Source organism: Dama dama, chromosome 9 (assembly GCF_033118175.1).
Source record: "Dama dama isolate Ldn47 chromosome 9, ASM3311817v1, whole genome shotgun sequence".
NCBI classification, from domain to species: domain Eukaryota; kingdom Metazoa; phylum Chordata; class Mammalia; order Artiodactyla; family Cervidae; genus Dama; species Dama dama.
The window spans coordinates 25,895,917-25,917,131 of NC_083689.1; the positions used below are offsets into that span (position 1 = coordinate 25,895,917).

The 21,215-nt window shown below is 44.9% G+C and overlaps 1 protein-coding gene across 8 annotated transcripts in view; it reads left to right on the top strand.

Moving 5' to 3' along the window:
* Positions 1–21,215, top strand: part of ACSL6 (acyl-CoA synthetase long chain family member 6) — a 64,325-nt gene that overhangs the window by 34,562 nt on the left and 8,548 nt on the right. For 5 of the 8 annotated variants that reach the window (XM_061150824.1, XM_061150825.1, XM_061150829.1 and 2 more), the window contains 10 exons: positions 710–787; positions 4,451–4,585; positions 5,151–5,285; positions 6,391–6,486; positions 7,620–7,692; positions 11,000–11,088; positions 11,796–11,912; positions 14,837–14,980; positions 16,015–16,116; positions 17,029–17,100. In XM_061150824.1, the coding sequence (XP_061006807.1) occupies positions 710–787; positions 4,451–4,585; positions 5,151–5,285; positions 6,391–6,486; positions 7,620–7,692; positions 11,000–11,088; positions 11,796–11,912; positions 14,837–14,980; positions 16,015–16,116; positions 17,029–17,100 (1,041 nt within the window). Of the gene's footprint in view, positions 1–574; positions 653–709; positions 788–4,450; positions 4,586–5,150; positions 5,286–6,390; positions 6,487–7,619; positions 7,693–10,999; positions 11,089–11,795; positions 11,913–14,836; positions 14,981–16,014; positions 16,117–17,028; positions 17,101–21,215 lie in introns of all 8 variants that reach the window. The other 3 variants (XM_061150830.1, XM_061150823.1, XM_061150826.1) reach the window with 3 other exon arrangements.

Sequence of the window (21,215 nt, forward strand, 5' to 3'; positions counted from 1 at the left end):
ACCTCTGCCCCCAGCCCTTGTAGGCACAGACCTAGGGTTCTCTGGGCCCCTTTCTCCAAGAAGGACTGGAAAGTGCCGACAGGCTGAGACCCTCTGAAGCCCTACCCCGGTGGCCCAGGGATGCGGGTGAAGTGGGGCCAGAGGCAGACCCTGCAACTGTGGGGAGGGGGAGGTGCGCCGAGGTGGCAAGACGACTGTGTGTGAGCTGCAGGCCCTCCCGGAGGAGACTTCCCTGCGCAGCTGACTCTGCTGGTTTATGTGTGCTGCAATTGGCTCTTTGCTTCTGCAGATAACCTAGACCCACTGGCGCTTTGACCTAACACTCGGCTTCCTACGCTGCCCTTTCTCTCACTTCACTTTCTGCACCTTCTGTCTTCCTCTCACTCCTCCCCCTTTTCACTTTTTCTCTCTCTGTCATCTCTCCTCTGTCTCTTCTCCCCACCTCCCCCACCCAGCCCTCCCCCTCTTCCTTTTTGCCCCTCCAGGTCATTTTCTCTTTATTGTTTTATGACTCTCTCGTTGTCTTCCTGTCAGTGTTTCTTTCCTTTCTGTCTCCCATGCCCGGCACCTGCAGAAAGTGATCTTTCCGAGACAGGACGATGTGCTCATCTCCTTCCTGCCTCTGGCTCACATGTTTGAGAGAGTCATCCAGGTAAGACGCCCGCCTGACTGACCGGGCCTTGCCTGGGCTCCTTCTGTTTTCTTACAGAGTCAGTGGGCTCCCACTTGTGCGGATGTACACATTTCCTATTTGCCTTTAGCACACATGTTTGAGCGAATGGTACAGGTAAGGCCCTGGCTTCAGGGAGGCACAGTCTGTGCCCTGAACCCGCAGCCCTGGCAGGGTGGCGCTTTGGCACTGGCAGTGTGAAATAGAACTAAACTGGCCTGTCTTTGGAAGGTGCTACAAGGGGGCAGAGGACCAAGGCCCCTCGACCTGTCTCTCTTGGGACCTGCCTGCCCCACCGGGGGACACACCTTGGCTGAGAGAGGTCCCAGCTGATGGCATCTGCTCAGAGAGCATTGCTTCTCTGCAGAAGTGCTTTATTGTTCAACCTCTGTGCAGTGTGGCCCCGTTTATGGCCAACACACCTATATTTTGTAACTTCTGTCACTCACAAACTCCTAAAAGAGAAAACAAGACAGTAAAGTTGGGGAATCAAGCCCTCACAGCCGCTCAGGCTATTGATTGCACTGCCATTGTGATTGGGCACTAGGACAGACCTCCTGGGGACAGAGAATGGAGGAATCCACATGAGGTTGCAGGGACAGAGAAACATCTGTGTGTGTCACTTAAGCAACCAGTCTTTGCATACATTATCTCCTAGCCAGTCAGTCAGTTCAGTTGCTCAGTCATGTCCAACTCTTTGCGACCCCATGGACTACAGCACGCCAGGCTTCCCTGTCCATCACGAACTCTCAGAGCTTGCTCAGACTTATGTCCGTTGAGTCAGTGATGCCATCCAACCATCTCATCCTCTTGTTGTCCCCTTCTCCTCCTGCCTTCAATCTTTCCCAGCATCAGGGTCTTTTCTAATGAGTCAGCTCTTCGCATCAGGTAGCTAAAGTATTGGAGTTTCAGCTTCAGTGTCAATCATTCCAATGAATATTCAGAAGGACTGATTTCCTTGAGTTTGACTGGTTTGATCTCTGTGCAGTCCCAGGGACTCTCAAGAGTCTTCTCCAACACCACAGTACAAAGGCATCAATTCTTGGGCGCTCAGCTTTCTTTATAGTCCAACTCTTATGTCCATACATGACTACTGGAAACACCATGGCTTTGACTAGATGGACCTTTGTCGGCAAAGTAATGTCTGCTTTTTAATATGCTGTCTAGGTTGGTCATAACTTTTCTTCAAAGGAGCGAGCGTCTTTTAATTTCAAGGCTGTAATCACCATCTGCAGTGATTCTGGAGCCCCCAAAAATAAAGTCTCTCACTGTTTCCATTGTTTCCCCATCTATTTGCCATGAAGTGATGGGACCAGATGCCATGATCTTAGTTTTCTGAATGTTGAGCTTTAAGCCAACTTTTTCACTCTCCTGTTTCACTTTCATCAAGAGGCTCCTTAGTACCTCTTCACTTTCTGCCATAAGGGTGGTGTCATCTGCGTATCTGAGGTTATTGATATTTCTCCTGGCAGTCTTGACTCCAGCTTGTGCTTCATCCAGCCTGGCATTTCCCATGATGTACTCTGCATATAAGTTAAATAAGCAGGGTGACAGTATGAGCCTTGACGTACTCCTTTCCCAATATGGAACCAGTCTGTTGTTCCATGTCCAGTTCTAACTGCTGCTTCTTGACCTGCATACAGATTTCTCAGGAGGCAGGTCAGGTAGTCTGGTATTCCCATCTCTTTAAGAATTTTCCGCAGATAAATTTAAGAATTTATCACAGTTTGTTGTGATATACACAGTCAAAGGCTTTGGCATAATCAATAAAATAGACCTAGATGTTTTTCTGGTATTCTCTTGCTTTTTCTATGATCCAACGGATGTTGGCAGTTTGATCTCTTGTTTCTCTGCCTTTTCTAAATCCAGCTTGAACATCTGGAAGTTCACGGTTCATGTACTGTTTTAAAGCCTGGCTTGGAAAATTTTGAGCTAGCCTGTGAGATGAGTACAATTATGTGGTAGTCTGAACATTATTTGGCGTTGCCTTTCTTTGGGATTGGAATGAAAACTGACCTTTTCCAGTCCTGTGGCCACTGCTGAGTTTTCCAAATTTGCTGGCATATTGAATGCAACACTTTAACAGCATCATCTTTTAGGATTTGAAATAGCTTAACTGGAATTTCATCACCTCCACAAATTTTGTTCATAGTGATGCTTCCTAAGGCCCACTTGACTTTGCATTCCAGGATGTCTGGCTCTAGGTGAGTGACCACACAATCGTGGTTATCTGGGTCATGAGATCTTTTTTGTATAGTTCTTCTGTGTATTCTTGCCACCTCTTCTTAATATCTTCTGCTTCTGTTAGGTCCATACCATTTCTGTCCTTTATTGTGCCCATCTTTGCATGAAATGTTCCATTGGTGTATCTAATTTTCTTGAAGAGATCTCTAGTCTTTCCCACTCTATTGTTTTCCTCTATTTCTTTGCATTGATCTCTGAGGAAGTCTTTCTTATTCTCCTTGCTATTCTTTGGAAATCTGCATTCAAATGGGTATAACTTTCCTTTTCTCCTTTGCTTTTCGCTTCTCTTCTTTTCTCAGCTATTTGTAAGGCCTCTGCATACAACCATTTTGCCTTTTTGTATTTCTTTTTCTTGGGGATGGTCTTGATCACTGCCTCCTGTACGATATTTTGAACCTCCACCCATAGTTCTTCAGGCACTCTGTCATTCAGATCTAATCCCTTGAATCTATTTGTCACTTCTACTATATAATTGTAAGGGATTTGATTTAGGTCTTACCTGAATGGTCTAGTGCTTTTCCCTATTTTCTTCAATTTAAGTCTGAATTTTGCAATGAGGAGTTCATGATCTGAGCCACAGTCAGCACGCGGTCTTGTTTTTGCTGACTGTATAGAGCTTCTCCATCTTTGACTGCAAGGAATATAATCTGTCTGATTTCGATATTGACCATCTGGTGATGTCCATGTGTAGAGTCGTCTCTTGTGTTGGAAGAGGGTGTTTGCTGTGACCAGTGCGTTCTTTTGGCAAAACTCCGTTAGCCTTTGCCCTGCTTCTGGGCACAGCAGAAGCATTATCTCCTAAGCCTCTCCCATTTGGCCTTGGGGGAGATCTGGTCTACTAGGCAGGGCCTTCTAGCTTTTCAGACCTGCATTCCATTGCCAGCGATTATCACTGGCAAATGGTGACTCTGGGCAAATGCCTTTACCTCTGAGGCCTTTGCATTCCTCATCTGTAAAACTGATAAGAATTCTGTCTCCCTTACATAATTGCTATGAGTATGAAAGAAAGGAGCTCCTTGGCATATTCCTAGTCCCAATAGCAAGCAGCCAGGCTCCACCGTGGCCTCCCTTAGCCAACAACATCGGCAGCATCTCCAGCACTCTGCACACCCTCCCAGAGTTGCCGAGGTGTCCCTGGGGAAGTGCGCAGGCACCCTGAGACCTGGAGCAGACACACCGACGAGGTCGTACAGCTCAGGGACGGAGTCCCCACGGAGGCCCCTGTCCAGGCTTGGGAGTGAGCACAAAGGGGCAGCCACCAGTGAGTCTGGCTGCTCTGGCATTCCCCAAAGGCTCAGGATTCCACCCTGTCTCCTGCTTCGCTTCATGTCTGAGTGGGACTTAGTGGGGAGGCGGGGAGCCGTGGAGGGGGATATGTCGCCTCAGATGGCTTTCTTCAGTGTCCTGTGGCAGCAGCCAGAGCTGGCTTAGGGGGTCACAGGTGCCTCCGTATGGGGCAGAGCTTTGGACAGGTCTGGACTGCTCCCAGGAGTGACCACCCTGAGGGACTCCTTCCTTTCTGTCCCCCGCCTCCAGTCCGTCGTGTACTGCCACGGAGGGCGCGTTGGCTTCTTCCAGGGAGACATCCGCCTCCTCTCGGATGACATGAAGGCCCTGGGCCCCACCATCTTCCCAGTGGTCCCTCGCCTGCTGAACCGCATGTACGACAAGGTGAGCCTCGCGGGGAGTCTCTGCTTGTTCGGACAGAGGCTGGAGCCCCAGGCAGACTTGCTACACCTCCAGCCCCAGGTCCTGAAAGTCGCCTCCTCTCGTACATCCTGACTCTCACCCCTGCTTCTCCTGTTTTCTTCCTGCTCTCCAAAACCCTGGTTGGGAGATTTCTCAGCTGTGTGCCTGGGCCTCGGTAGTGTTAATCTTTAGCTGGATGTCACACATTTAATGAAGCTCCTGCTTCCCTGGTGGCTCAGTTGGTAAAATGTCTGCCTGCAATGCGGGAGACGTGCATTCAGTCCCTGGGTTGTGAAGATCCCCTGGAGAAGGGAAGGGCAACCCACTCCAGTATTCTTGCCTGGAGAATTCCATGGACTGAGGAGCCTGGTGGGCTACAGTCCACAGGGTCACACACAGTCGGACATGACTGAGTGATTAATACTTTCACTTGCAGGGGCAAAAATAGTGTGGCTTCTCTGCTGACCAGTCTGAGCTTTCTTCCTGGGAGCATGTCTTGAGATGGGGTATGTAGTCCTTACAGCTGTTCCCAACTTCTGTTCCTCAGATCTTCAGCCAGGCAGACACCCCATTAAAGCGCTGGCTCCTGGAGTTTGCAGCAAAGCGTAAGCAGGCCGAGGTCCGGAGTGGAATCATCAGGAACGACAGTATCTGGGATGAACTCTTCTTTAATAAGGTTCAGGTGAGAAAATGAACAAGTGATGATGGAGTGGCACCCAGGTATCCAGTGGATGACCTTATAGAAGAACTGGAGAAGTTCCATCCCAGTGGCATGGCATGTAATCTCATAAAACAGTAACTTATTTGCCAATGAAATCAAAGTTTAAGCTACCATTGAAATTTTAAAGGACTCATTTTTGTTCTTTGGAGATGTGTTATATTTGCCTGCCGCAACCAGCAAGAATTCTTGGACTCCTGGAAAGTGAGTTCCTTGACCTCTGTAGGCAGTAGGACAGCTTTGCCCATGGGTAGTCGGGTTCACCAGGGATCTCCTGGGACCTGAGGATTTTCTCGCCCCCTCCCTGTAACCTCGGCCGCAGTGCCTTTCCAAGCAACACAAGGCTCTAGCATGATGACCAAGAATCTTCCTTTCCCTCCCTGTTTCCCATCCCTTCAACTTCTCCCAAACCAAGCTGTATATGAACTACTCATTCCTGTATCCCCACTAAAGTTGTAAAGCTCTGCATCACACAAAGAATTTGTAGTTAGAGGAGTGAGCATTACTCATTTTTCCTTACCACTCTATTTTTAGCTATGAAAATGAATATTTAAAATCTCTTGGCTCAACTTACAGAAACAAAGTGCTTAAAAAATTCATTGTCCTCTGCTGGGCATAGGTGAATAGCTCATGGCATTGATTTAGAAATGAAAAAAAAAAGGCCATGCCATTAAGGTGCAAGTGGGAAGAAATTGTCCTAAGTAATTGTTTTGGATCCTTGCACACAATGAGAGAGTGAGGGAACAGCTGTGTATTTTAAGAAAGGGAGAACCAAAATTACAGAATGCCGCACAGATTAATGGCTCATGTCTCAAAATACATAAAAGAGCTAGCCAGCCGTACCATGGCTTGGGTTGCAAAGCAATTTGGATCGATGCATTTGGAAGGAGAAGGGCCTTCCTCACCTCAGCTCTTGGGTTGTACAACCTCAGGCTGCCTCTGATCCCAACTTCAGGGTCCAGGTTAGGGTGCAACTGTGGTGTGTTTTTGTTATGTACATGAGACCCAGGTGAGCTGCACGTCGCCTGCAGCAGCACAGACTCTGGCATGTTTTTCTCTCTCCCCACAGGCCAGTCTTGGTGGGTGCGTGAGGATGATTGTTACTGGAGCAGCCCCCGCATCACCAACGGTCCTGGGATTCCTCCGGGCAGCTCTGGGCTGCCAGGTACTGCCTTTATGTGGCCTTCCCTGGGGGCAGTGGGGTGTACATTAGGACAGGGCAGGAAGCCCATTGTTCCCTCTTCTGTATAGAGAAATAACCCTAGGGGCAAGATTTTTGTGGGGTAAAAGCTCCCTGCTTTGAAAATGTAAAAAGCCTAAGGGTCACCGAAAGCCAAGATAGCCTTGTGCGATCCCATAGAGGGCAGCCCTGGTGGGCTCCCCCGTCCCTGGGATTCTCCAGGCAAGAACACTGGAGTGGGTTGGCATTTCCTTCTCCAATGTATGAAAGTGAAAAGTGAAAGTGAAGTCACTCAGTCGTGTCCAACTCTTGGCGAGCCCGTGGACTGCAGCCTACCAGGCTCCTCCGTCCATGGGATTTTCCAGGTAAGAGTACTGGAGTGGGTTGCCATTGCCTTCTCCGGACTTATGCAGACTATATAGTAACATAGTTGTGATTGGTGGGTTTTCGGTAAAGTAGGCACATCTATTTCATAAATGTGCAGGCTTAAAATTTTATGCTTTGGAAGTTGTGGGCTTCTTGAGACTTTCCTGGCAGTCCTGTGTTTAGGACTCAGTGATTTCACTGCTGGGATCCTGGTTTCGATCCCTGGTCAGGGAACTAAGATCCCGCAATCCTCCCCACCCCACACACAAAAAAAAAAGGAAGGAAAAAAGAAGCCGTGGGCTTCTTACACTGACCCTCCTGTTAAACAGCAACATGAGCTGGCCTCTCCTAAAGGCTGCTCTCCCACATGGTCTAGTCATGCCAGCACATGGGGCTCTGAAGGGAAATATCTTACAGAGACAAAAGAAGATCTCTAATGGATTTTAAAATGTTTGTCTTTACTATGTATTATTCAAGCTGAAAATAAAGTCAGTGGTTGAAAATAAGAAGTCTTTATCCCAAACCACATAACCTTATCTACTAAGTGTCTCTGGTAAAAACAGCATTTCTTCCAAGCAGGGTAGCCATGCCTGTTATCTGTGTCCAGTTTCTCCTGGAGTTACCTAGTTTCAAGGCAGCGTCCCCAGCCAGGAGAGCCAGATGCTCATGGGAGGTTAGCTGACTGAAAAGGGCAGCCAGTTACCTGCAGGAGGGCGCACATCTCCAGTGCAGTTTTTGTGTTTTGCTTGAAGGTTTATGAAGGTTACGGCCAAACTGAGTGCACGGCGGGATGTACCTTCACCACACCTGGGGACTGGACCTCAGGTAGGATGGGCTGAAGATGTGGGAATGAGTTAGAACAGCAAGCTTGAAAACTTCCTCTTGGAGAGGATACTTACAAGGGCACTTAGGAAATAGAAGAAAAACATCGATGGTGGTTTTGTCTGTGTTGTGGCATTATGGAGCTGGTTTTTTTGTTACATATTTTTGTACTTCCTTTTTTTTTTTTTGTATTTTCCTATTTCTTTCATAGATAATTAGAAGTCACGTTTTAAAAGAAAAGTAACAGATCACAAAATACAGCTCCAGATAGAAAAATACCTATAATATTAATATATTGGATTTTATAGTTTCTAAATATCACAGTGTAGCCTATAGTCATGTTACAATGAAGGAAGCAGGCTGCAAATTGGATATGACCTAAGAGGGAGGGACAAGTTTATAGCGGCCAATGTGCTATTTCTTGAAGGGCCATTTCAGAGGCTTTTTGGAACTGTGGTCTCCTGTGACTGCAACATCTAAAAGGCAGCGGCAACCTCAGAGAGGAGCAGCTACTGCCCACACCCTCATTCTGAGGAGACTTATTTTTCGGGACAAGGAGGAGGCAGTAGGTATTGGCCTACGTGTATTGGCCATCACCAAATTTAGACCAAATGCTAGAAGAATCTGAAAAACATTTGTCAAAAGACTCCTTCCAGATACCAGCTTCCTATGTGAGCCTGGGGCTACCCTTCATGCTTAAGTTTGCTCAGCTATAACTAGAAAACTTGGAATGATGTGCATAGGAAAGAAACATGCTTAGTAACGCAACTATTTTCTGAGCACCTTGAGGTAGTCAGCAGAAACATGATAGGTGAATTCTAAATTGAAATCACATTTGGCCAAGTGAGGTATAGAAGCATTTTTTTTTCTTCTGAGTTTTATCTCCTTAAACTTCTGCTGAATAAAGTATATCTTGTATGCAAAGTTTTTGGTTTCCCTACCACTGGCACATTTACTACAAGGACTGTATTCTGACATCGTGGCTCATTAACTTTTTTCTTGTTATGCCATATTATATTCTGATTGCTTACATATGTGCCCTTCCTTTTGGACACTTTCTTCCCTCTTATGATATCCGCTGCATTATCACATGTGAAGGTTTGGAGGTTTTACCATTTTTAGGCATCCTTACCATAAAAACATACGAAAGTTTATCAAGTATGAGAGGATAGCTGTCTTTGTACAATACTGTAAAAGATTTGACAATCTCTCACTTAAAAGAGAATGTGTCAGAGCCTCCTTTTTGTTTTCATGGCTCACTTTATTTCAGGACCTTGGCCAGCACCTGCACAAAAATCCTCCCCTTTGCCAGTAATCCGTGTAACAACCACAGTTATTAGAACATAGCTTAGATGTAGTTTTGTGGTTGGAATATACAAGACCAAAAAAAATGTAAAGTCTTATTTGGGGTGGTGGGGGAGAGAGAATTGTAGATGATTATTTTGCACATTAATCAATAGTCTAGTGACTGGGAGAAAAGCAATAATGACTATTTTATGATCCTCAAACTGAAAGAACAAAGCGAGTGGAGGTGATGGGATTCCAGTTGAGCTATTCCAAATCTTAAAGATGATGCTGTGAAAGTGCTGCATTCAGTATGCCAGCAAATTTGGAAAACTCAGCAGTGGCCATAGGACTGGAAAAGGTCAGTTTTCATTCCAATCCCAAAGAAAGGCAATGCCAAAGAATGTTTAAACTACCGCACAATTGCACTCATCTCACTGGCTAGCAAAGTAATGCTCAAAATTTTCCAAGCCAGGCTTCAGCAGTATGTGAACTTCCAGATGTTCAAGCTGGATTTAGAAAAGGCAGAGAAACAAGAGATCAAATTGCCAACATCTGCTGGATCATCAAAAAAGCAAGAGAGTTCTAGAAAAACATCTACTTCTGCTTTATTGACTATGCCAAAGCCTTTGGCTGTGTAGATCACAACAAACTGTGGAAAATTCTTAAAGAGATGGGAATACCAGACTACCTGACCTGCCTCCTGAGAAATCTGTATGCAGGTCAAGAAGCAACAGAACTGGACATGGAACAACAGACTGGTTCCAAATTGGGAAATGAGTACGTCAAGGCTGTATATTGTCACCCTGCTTGTTTAACTTATATGCAGAGTACATCATGTGAAATGCCAGGCTGGTCAAGCTGGAATCAAAATTGCCAGGAGAAATATCAATAATCTCAGATATGCAGATGACACCACCCTTATGGCAGAAAGTGAAGAACTAAAGAGCTTCTTGATGAAAGTGAAAGAGGAGAATGAAAAGGTTGGCTTCAAACTCAACATTCAGAAAACTAAGATCATGGTATCCCGTCCCATCACTTCGTGGCAAATAGATGGGGCAACAATGGAAACAGTGAGGACTTTATTTTTTTGGGCTCCAAAATCACTGCAGTTGGTGACTGCCACCATGAAATTAAAAGATTCTTGCTCCTTTGAAGAAAAGTTATGACCAACCTAGACAGCATATTAAAAAGCAGAGACATTACTTTTCCAACAAAGGTCTGTCTAGTCAAAGCTATGGTTTTTCAAGTAGTCATGTATGGATGTGAGAGTTGGACTATAAAGAAAGCTGAGCACCAAAGAATTGATGGTTTTGAACTGTGGTATTGGAGAAGACTCATGAGAGTCCCTTGGACTGCAGGGATATCAAACCAGTCAATCTTCAAGAAAATCAGTCCTGAATATTCATTGGAAGGACTGATGCTGAAGCTGAAACTCCAATACTTTAGCTACCTGATGTGAAGAACTGACCCATTGGAAAAGGCCCTGATGCTGGGAAAGATTGAAGGCGGGAGAAGGGGACGACAGAGGATTAGATGTTTGGATGGCATCACTGACTCCATGGACATGAGTTTGAGTAAGCTCCAGGAGTTGGTGATGGACAGAGAAGCCTGGCCTGCTGCAGTCCAGAGGGTCGCAAAGAGTTGGATATGGTTAAGCGACTGTCCTGAACTGAACTGAAATGAAACCAAAAGAAATGATCTAATAATGGCGAAATGTCTTAATATAAAAAATCCTGACTGTGTGGTTGCTGTGGGTATGAGCCTCCCTACAGATCTGGGCCCCGTAAGTCTGTCCAGCTGGACGGATGTAGAACAAAGGCCCTGCAGGGGTTGGTTGGCCTCACCTTGCTCCAAAACTTTATCATCAGTGCTTACTTGTGACAAACGCCTGTCTAAAGGTGTATTGCTTTCCATTCACAGTTCCCCACTTTGACCACTTGAGGGGTTTTACATGGCATGGGGCATCTTCAGTGCTGAAATTGAAATGAACACTGACAAATGCCCGTTTGTTCTGGTGTTCTAGGACACGTAGGGGCACCTCTGCCCTGCAATCATATCAAGCTCGTCGATGTCGAGGAGCTGAACTACTGGACCAGCAAAGGAGAAGGAGAGGTAAACTTGAGTGTTTAGCCATTCATGTCTGTGGATGCTTCATTATGTAGGAAGTAAAAGGAAAAAAAAAAAAAGGAATTATTTTCCTTTCACCCTATGTGTAAGGTCATTTCATATTCCTGATTAATTTAAGCCCAACTAAATTGAGCATTTCCTCTCCTGTTTACAAAGTAACCAACCCCCAAGGATCGGACTGGGCTGATCTAAAATAAGATTTGGGATTGCTAAACTTTTTGTAAAAATCCATTTTTTTTTTCCTTAACTGGCATGGCTTGCTGCTGTGTATCTGTTGAAACAGAAATGTGACCATTTGGAGACAGGCCAGATGGGGTAGATAGAGCTTGCCCGCAATTGCCGATCCCATGGGAGTGGATGGGACTGTGAGTGCCTGGTCATGAAGCGGGGCGTCAGGCATCTCTGGCAGAATCAGCCAGCCTTCTGTCTCCAGGGAGATGCCATCCAGTGCTACAGAGCTGGGTTCCTGAGGAAGAGGGGATGGCAGAGGCTGGTCTGGGGTGGCCAGAGCAGAGAGGTCACTGCTTGAGAGAATGCTGGTGGCCATTCCTGTCCTCTCTTTCCACCACTGTGGTTTCTGCAGTGGATTTCCTGAGGGATAGTGTACATTTTTCTACACGTGCCTCATGACAGCCTCCTATCAGAGTTCCTTATGCTGCGTCCTGAGAGAAACCAGGTGTTTGTCCCTACAGATATGTGTGAGAGGACCAAATGTGTTCAAAGGTTACTTGAAAGACCCAGAGAGGACAAAGGAAGCCCTGGATGAGGACAGCTGGCTTCACACTGGAGACATCGGGAAGTGGCTGCCGGTGCGTACGTTGGAACCATGGGCCTCCACACATTTTGGTGGTGGGAGTGTGTGTCATCTGGTTCACTTCCAAGGCAGGCGTCTTCACGTCCGCCCTGACAATCAGTCATTCCAGAAAACCTCCGGGAACTGGGAGGTTCTTCCTTACCTTGCCCCCAAAGCTTCCTTCTCCATCCTCCTGATGAAGGTGACAGGGATCTTTGGGGAGCATAGAACTGGAGTTTGAGGCCCACTACCTACCCTTAAGTGGCTTCCTAGAAGAAGTCTGACAGTGCTCTGGAATCTGATGGATAAAGTATTATACATGGAACAAGGGTTCATAGCTCTAGGAGATCTGAGAAAGGCAGGGTCTGGGACACTGGCCTCCAGCTGAGAGGTGACACTGAGCGATGTGAAAAGCTTGGAGCTGAGCAGGAGGATTCTAGGGTTCTTTTGTCTCTGCTAGCAGCTACTCCGGTGACCTTGAACAAAGTTTTATCCCTCCCTGTGGCTTCGTATTAACTCACTTGTAGAATAAGAAAGTAAGTTACATGGCATTCTTTAGCTGTGGCCCCCAACTTTTAGTTAAAACCAGTTATGGTGATTCATTCTATCATTTGTAAAATGAGGGTAATAATATTGCTTACCTCTGTGGTCATGTTGTAAGGAAGAAATGAGATTACAGTGTACCTGTAAAGCCCTTTAACACACTACCTGGCACATAGGATATGCTTAGGTGAAAGCTATGACCACAGAAAGGCTCCATCCCTGAAACTAAGAGCCCCCCACCTGCTCCAGCCCGCCCCAGGAAACCATTCCTGTGTCTCTGGGAAATTGCTAATGCTTTGGGTGGATGTTCTGAGATGTCGAGTTTATCAGGCAGGTTAGTGATGTTGAGCCCTCCAGGGGCTGGTGAGCTGATTTGCCCCTGCTTGGAACTGTGTACTTCACTGGGAGATACCCTCACTCCTGCAGCAGACATGCATGTGTCCCCACCACGTACCCAGGACCAAGGACTCTGCTCAGGGAAGAGACACATCTTTAGACGCTACCCAACCCAGTGTGATGGGCATGAGATGATGGCCATGCTCACCTCGGGGAGAAGCAGAGAAGAACAGGCGTCCACGGGCTCTGAGTCTCAGGATTTAAGTCCTGTTCCAAGAGAGGGAAGAGCAAGAAGGACAGTCAGGGCAGGAGTAGTAGCTGCGCTAAGTTGAGGAAAATTAGGGTGTGAGGCAAGCACCTCTAGCTGAGAGCCCACAGTGGAGGAGAGGGGCTGGAGAAGGAAGCAGGGCCCTGGACACTGGCAGAGGGCAGATTGTCCCTGATGGGGACAGCAAAGCCCAGGCTTCAGCCCTTGCTTGTATAGGCCCCTTTCAAGGCTCTGTACTTCATTTTATATTATTAGGGGGGAATCCTCAAAATTGGGGAGAAACTTGAAGTCCCACAAAACTGCATCTGCCACTGATGCCCCATAACTCAGATGAAACCACCCACCTTGCAGGGTGTTGTGAGAAGCAAGTAAATTGATTCATGCTTGAACTCACAGCCCAAAGCAGTAGGCAGGCAGTCTGTGGGAGTCAATTTTTTAGATTATTATTATTTTGGAATAGTATTAGATAGGGAAAAATTATAAGTTTCTGATCCGGAAAGACCTGATGTAAGTCCTGGTTCTCTCACCTCCTACCTGCATGGCTTTGGAGGAGTTGACTGACCTCTCTAATCCTCACCTTCACCATTTGTGAAATGGAGGTGATGACACCCAACTCATGGGGTGCCACGAGGCCCAAAGAAGCCAGTGTAGTAGAAGTGCTTGATGTCCAGGCTGGATTTTGAGCAAAACAAGGCCTGCCTGTTTTTCTCTTCTGGTGTGGTTCTGATAATTGAACAGATAGAGCAGGGCCAGAGTGTGTGCACATGTTAGATAAGGAAGTGGTTTTGATGGGAGGAAGAGTCGACTGTGAGAAGGATTTATACATGAGGATGGGTGAGCCTGACTGCTGGAAGTCCCAGGAGAGCGCAGTGGCAAGGCCATCTCTAGGTCTGGGGCCTGGGGAATGGGACAGGCTTGAGGAGGAGGAGGAGGAGGAGGAGGGCCATCCTTTAGGGCACACTGCATTGTGCAGGGCAGACAGCCTGGCTTTTTTTTTTTTTTCCTTTAAGTCTTCTGAGGAGAGTGAGGTTCTGAGGCTGGAACTCAGTGAAGAGCTCTGGCAGGAAGCTCAGACAGATGCAGGAGTGGCCACGGAGGAGATAAATGGTAGTCACCTCAAGGGACATTGTCAGTAGAAGTGAGGACATGGCAGCATTCAAGGGTTGAGCCAAAGGAGAGAGACCAACCTTTTTATCTCAGAAATTCAAAGAGATGTAAGGGAGCCAGGGAAGTGGGTGGGGGTCCTGGAAGCCAGGGGCTCAAGCACTCACTGCCCAGGGGTGGCCTGCCTGCCGCAGACGTCTTGGAGAGAGAGGGTCCCTCCTGCCATCTGGGGGCCTCCACCAGAGCTGTGCTGTGTGCCGATGGATGGAGCGTCCACCCTTTGGGAGTGGTGGCCTGAGCGTGGTTCACGGGGGCGAATCTGAAGATTCAGATGACAGAGGGGACAGCTGGAGCCCCAGTGGGAAGGTGGGGAGCCTTCTGATGAGGAAGACACCTGTTGCCGAGCACCTGGCTGGCAGGTGGGAGGGGGAATGGGGCACATGCTGAGGGGAAAGGACAGTGGGCACTCAGGGCCCAGCAGAGCTTGAGAGCCGTCCACTTGTGTACACACCGTCCCTCTCTGGCCGCATGGTGACTTCATGAGGGCAGAGATGTCGGGTGCACGAGCAGATCCGGTGGGGCGTGCAGGGTGGGACAGGGCAGGGGTTGAGGGGCTATGGCATGAATAAGTGAGGGGCTCAAGCTTGGGAATGCCATCTTTTTATGAAGCTGCTTGTCCAACTCCACAGGCTGGTACTCTTAAAATTATTGATCGGAAGAAGCATATATTTAAACTTGCTCAGGGAGAATATGTTGCGCCCGAGATGATTGAGAACATCTACATCCGGAGCGAGCCTGTTGCCCAAGTCTATGTCCACGGGGACAGCTTAAAGGTGAGTCCCCAGGCTTCAGCCCTCCCACACGTGCCAGGCCTGATGAGAATTTGGGGAATGATTTCCTAAGTATCTGGTATTTGATTTAAAGTGATGACCATTCATTTCCAATCAGACACTGGTATTATCTGGCATATAAGATCAGGAGAGAAAGGGAGAAATCTTAACTGCTTATAGTTTGATAAATTTGCAATTAGGTAAAGAAGTTGCTTGAAGTAGTAGTAATGCACATTCCCACTACTTTTAACTTATGCTTCATCTACTTCCAAGAGAAATTTTGAGATCTGAAGTCAGAAAGATCATTGTGAATATATTCTGTGCTATCATTGCATGCTCAGTTGCTTAGTTGTGTCTGACTCTACAACCCTATGGACTGTAACTCTCCAAGGCTCCTCTGTCCATGGGACTTCCCAGGCAAAAATACTGGAATGGGTTGCCATTTCCTCCTCCAGGGAATCTTCCCGACCCAGGAATCGAACCTGAGTTTCTTGCATCTCCTGCACTGGCAGGCAAATTCTTTGATACTGTGTCATCTGGGAAGCCCCTGTGCTGTCATTACATTTATGTAGTTAAACACTATTATTTTTTTAATAAAATACTTTAAAAATTAAAATTGTGTTCTTGATGAATGAGGACCATATTAATGAATCAATTTCAAAATGGTCTGGAAATCCTTAGAAATGCATGTCTTTTGGATCGTATAGTTGGGTGATTAGTATCCTAAAGATGGTCTCATTTAAATTTGTCATTAGAATCAAAGGTACATACAGGACTAACCTTACTGATTTTTAATCTCCTTTAAGCTTATTTTTTATTAATCAATCTTTTACAAAGTTAAGGAAATATATCGGAAACATTCAAGAATATTTCGGTCAAGAATGTGTGATATGTTAGTGGAAGTGTTTCATAAGCATATACATATTTTTAGGAAAGAGTGGAGTCTGAGAATACCAAGATAAGTTTTAATGCTGGACCACAAATAAACACTTTAAAAACTTTTGTCATAACTGTGTTTTCCTCTGGTGGGATCACAGGCCTTTTTGGTGGGCATTGTCGTGCCCGACCCAGAAGTCATGCCCTCTTGGGCCCGGAAGAGAGGAATTGAAGGGACGTATGCAGAGCTCTGCACAAATAAGGTCTGTACCTGGGGGCTGTTTCCTCAAAGCCTGCTGGACCTTCCATGATACTGCTTAATGAGAGAACACAAAAACAGTAGCCCAAGTGAAATTTGAGCCAGTAGGGAAATTTGCAACTTTATTATATAAGTGGTGGGAGTCCTAAACCAGAGGTTTGTCTTTGGTTATTGTTATAGAAGAACCTTAATTCCTCTTAGAATACTTGATAAATAAAATGTTTGAACTTTCCAGCCAGGAGACATCACAGAAAGCTTGCCTAGCCGTTTTGCAGCTTGCAGGAGAGTCCAGGGAGTGAGGGGGCTTGCCTAAAGCCACACAACTGGTTAACAGCAGTGTCAGATGTGAGCATAGGCCTTCTGACGGCCCTGTTCTCTCCTGATGAGAGGTAGATTTTGTGTCTACTGGGCTTAGAGAGATGGTCATGGAATTGCAAAAGGAGCACAGTTCTCCCTGCTGAGAGCATTAGCTGCTCACACCTTCCAGAAACCACCTGGCATGTGCACAATTCTATGGAAGAGGATCTCTGTGCCCTGACTCAGCATCAGCCCTTCAGTTACATGGCCTGTTTCTTAGCAGTGTGAACTCTAGAGCTCCCACCAGGCCCTGGGCTCCTCTGGGGGTGACAAGGCACCTGGACTCAGCAGGCTGACCAGAGGGCCAATTTTTTAAAAAGCTGAGTAGTCCCTTAGCCTGCTCTCAGGCACTCCTTAGACCTTGCCAGCACTTACTTACCAGATAAGAGGTGGTGATTGGCTTGCTACAGCGAGTGTCAGCCGTAGCTGGGGGTTCAAACGGTGGGGGGACGTGTTGGAATGGTTACTAGTTGTACTTTGCTCAAAACTCATTGATTCTTCTATCTCCATTTTGAAATGTGATTTTGCCTTGTAATTTTACCTATATGGTTTGATTCAGGAGCTGAAAAAAGCCATTTTGGAAGATATGGTGAGGTTAGGAAAAGAAGGTGGACTCCACTCTTTTGAACAGGTAACTGTTACCTTTTCCATACTTGTTATGGCCCTTTATGTAGGGATGAAAATTAAAGTCACCGATAGTGACCCTAACCTAGATTCCCCATCCTCCAGACTGTGGCCTGCAGGCAGTCTATGTACCAGCAGACCTCTGAAGACCTGTTCCAAGCTGACTTTGCAACAACCTGCAGTCTAGCTAAAAGAGGTCATATGCTAAGTGAGACTGCACTCATTGTCCTCAGAATAACAAATGTTCATAAAGCTGAAATATTTTCCTAGCTGTCACTAGTAGAGCATGTCTACATGGTGTGTCTCCGAGCTGCGTGCGATACTCAAGAGCAGCAGAGCCCTGTCTCATTTTTATTTTTATGGGGACTGTCTTCTTGGCTTGCAGCCAGCGATCTTACTTGCTGGGACATGGAAAAGATTGCACTTCTGGGGCCAGGGATCTGTCAGCCCAGCGTGCCCTTTACAAAAAGGAGGAAACAAAGAGTGTGCTGGGAGTGGACACAGCAAACCTCTTAAAGACTTTTTGACTTTTCAAGGTTGGGCCTCTTTTTTGTAACTGAATTCATGAGCATACTTGGTCCTTCTTACATACCATTTATAATTCTCTGTAGTCAAAAATTCAAAAATACAATTCTTTAAACAGAAAAATATTAATATGGATTTTTAAAAATCCCCCAGCATTTAATTATAATTGCTTTTCATAAAATGTTTCTCCAAGAACAGAGCCTGTAAGGTTTATGAGAATTTTTAAATTTTACATGTTCATTTTGATGTTAACCTAAAAGCATTTTTTTTTTTCATTTATTTTTATTAGTTGGAGGCTACTTACCATATTGTAGTGGTTTTTGTCATACATTGACATGAATCAGCCATGGATTTACATGTGTTCCCCATCCCGATCCCCCCTCCCCCCTCCCTCTCTACCTGATCCCTCTGGGTCTTCCCAGTACACCAGGCCTGAGCACTTGTCTCATGCATCCAACCTGGGCTGGTGATCTGTTTCACCCTAGATAATATACATGTTTCAATGCTTTTCTCTCGAAACATCCCACCCTCGCCTTCTCCCACAGAGTCTAAAAGTCTGTTCTGTACATCTGTGTCTCTTTTTCTGTTTTGCATATAGGGTTATCATTACCATCTTTCTAAATTCCATATATATGTGTTAGTATACTGTATTGGTCTTTATCTTTCTGGCTTACTTCACTCTGTATGATGGGCTCCAGTTTCATCCATCTTATTAGAACTGGTTCAAATGAATTCTTTTTAACGGCTGAGTAATCCATGGTGTATATGTACCACAGCTTCCTTATCCATTCATCTGCTGATGGGCATCTAGGTTGCTTCCATGTCCTGGCTATTATAAACAATGCTGCGATGAACATTGGGGTGCACGTGTCTCTTTCAGATCTGGTTTCCTCGGTGTGTATGCCCAGAAGTGGGATTGCTGGGTCATATGGCAGTTCTATTTCCAGTTTTTCAAGGAATCTCCACACTGTTCTCCATAGTGGCTGTACTAGTTTGCATTCCCACCAACAGTGTAAGAGGGTTCCCTTTTCTCCACACCCTCTCCAGCATTTATTGCTTGTAGACTTTTGGATAGCAGCCATCCTGACTGGCGTGTAATGGTACCTCATTGTGGTTTTGATTTGCATTTCTCTAATAATGAGTGATGTTGAGCATCTTTTCATGTGTTTGTTAGCCATCTGTATGTCTTCTTTGGAGAAATGTCTGTTTAGTTCTTTGGCCCATTTTTTGATTGGGTCATTTATTTTCCTGGAATTGAGCTACAGGAGTTGCTTGTATATTTTTGAGATTAATCCTTTGTCTATTGCTTCGTTTGCTATTATTTTCTCCCAATCTGAGGGCTGTCTTTTCACTTTGCTTATAGTTTCCTTTGTTGTGCAAAAGCTCTAAAAGCATTTTTAAACCAGTTTGAAATACATTGCTAAAATTCTTACAGCAATTATTTGGCAATTAGAAAACAGTTCCACAGATTAAGACTTTAATTTCTTAAGTTTCAAACTGAGGAAATCTAAGTAAACACAGTTTCAGAGTTTGAGAAAAATATTTTTGTTTTGAAATAGATCTTTACATTAATCTAGGTTGAGAAACACTGCTTTGCCTGCATCTGTCAGCATGTTTTCGGGCAGATAAGACCTAGATAAATAGATTCTTATTTTAAAAAACTATAAAATCTAAGGCATTCAGGGAAGTCACATATATCTTTCTGAATGCAAAGTCAGTTCTGGCATGATAATTATTTAAATTTTTAAATTTGCTAGAACTGACTTCATTGCTTCTCCATTAAGGGAAGCTATGTGACTACAGACAGGATGCTCTGTGTAGAGCAGGGGCCACGGAGTGGTTGGAGATTTGGTGCGTCTGGGCCTCTCTGTTATCTGAATGGCTGGCGGGAAGGGCGATGGGGGTGCGCTGGGGAGCCTACAGATATCTTTGTGATTCCCAAGGCTTGCACGCCCCCTACTGGATGTGGGCTGTGTGATCTGCCTCAGGGTACATGGAGAATTCTAAGAGATTCTCCTTCCTGGAAAGGACTACCACTCTTAAAAGATTATGTTTAAAGAAACTTTTGGTTAAATTTCCAGTGCTAACCATTGCTCCAATTAGAGCTTTTACTGAGAGGGGGCCCATTCTTGACTTTCCATATGCCTTAAGCAGAGTTTCTGCTCTATTACTCTGCCCTCGCCATGGTAACCTCACATACAGAGAAGTCATGTGGCATCCCAAAGGCCTGAGTTTCTTTGCCAGGGCTGTTTGTTATCTCTTCATTTTCTCTGTTCTCACTCTCCTCTTTGTTGGTCTGTGGCATCCTCCCCACCGCAGCCAGTGTTTTCCCTCAGCTGACCACAGGTGAGCAAAAGCCAGGCTTCATAACTGAGAACGGTGTGCTCCTGATTGTATTCTAAAGCTTGACAGAAATTATTCCAGTTAAGCCATAATCTATTGTCAGCTAGTCCTTTTCCCTTTCCTCATAAAGGAATGATCAATTAAGGCTTTTGCTAATTTTTTAACAGCACCCTCCCCTGCTGCCCCCACCCCAAATACATGCCTAAGGCTTAAATCATTCAACAGATACATTAGGAGTTGAGACCTACTGGGCAGGATTGATCTGAATTAAACTTTGAATTAGATGAAAATTTAATGTAATTTAATTTTCAGAAACAGACAATTCCTAGAACTAGGCCAATCATCATTAATTTATGGAGATCTTTGGAAGATATTTCTTAATGAGTAGATAGGAAGCATTTAAAATAACTGTATCAATAATTAAAACATATAGGTTCTTGGGAAGTATTTGAGCATACTTAACCATGATTTAACCATTTTCTTGACATTTATATGGCTTATTAGTTTGTATAGGCATATAAATACAAAGTGAACTTTGAAACTTAATAGATTTTTCAAATCCTGACTGCAGAGCCCTTGCTAAATATCTTTTACTGTATTTTCTGTCATTGAAATGAATACTTACCTAATCAGTTTGCCTTTAAATCAGAAATTAATTAAGCATTTCCCTAATTAATTAAATTTTAAAAAATTTCTCCTGTCCTAAATTATTTAGTTTGTATTTATTATCTACAGGCAGTATTCTGTGTTAAAGTGTTTCACTGAATAATTCCATTGAATGATTTTTCAGGATTATGAAAATTTCTATACCTCAGTGAGTTGGCATAAATTGACACTTGTGAAACATTATATTCCAATATAAAATTTAAATGTTACAGTGTCTTTAAATTAAAAAAAAAACAACTATCAAATCACTGGTAAGAGTATAGTTTCAGAAAAGGAGCTAACATCAAATATCTCCTTCCTTCTTTCCACAACAAAAACTTTGCTTATTGCAAACTGGAAAACACGTTTTATGTTGTGTTAGGCATAATAGGACAATAAAGACTCATCTCCTTTTTTCCCCGCCACAATTCAACAATTTGGTTTTATTAGAAAATATGTAATTATTTATGAAAAATGAAAATTGGTAAGTTTTGAGAAATTTTTTTTTCTGGAAAAAAAAAAAACTAGGTTGGCGACCAACAGTTAAAGTCAGTGTTAGCTAAAGAACTGTTTTGACTCATTTTTTCCCAATTACTGATTAGATTTTTA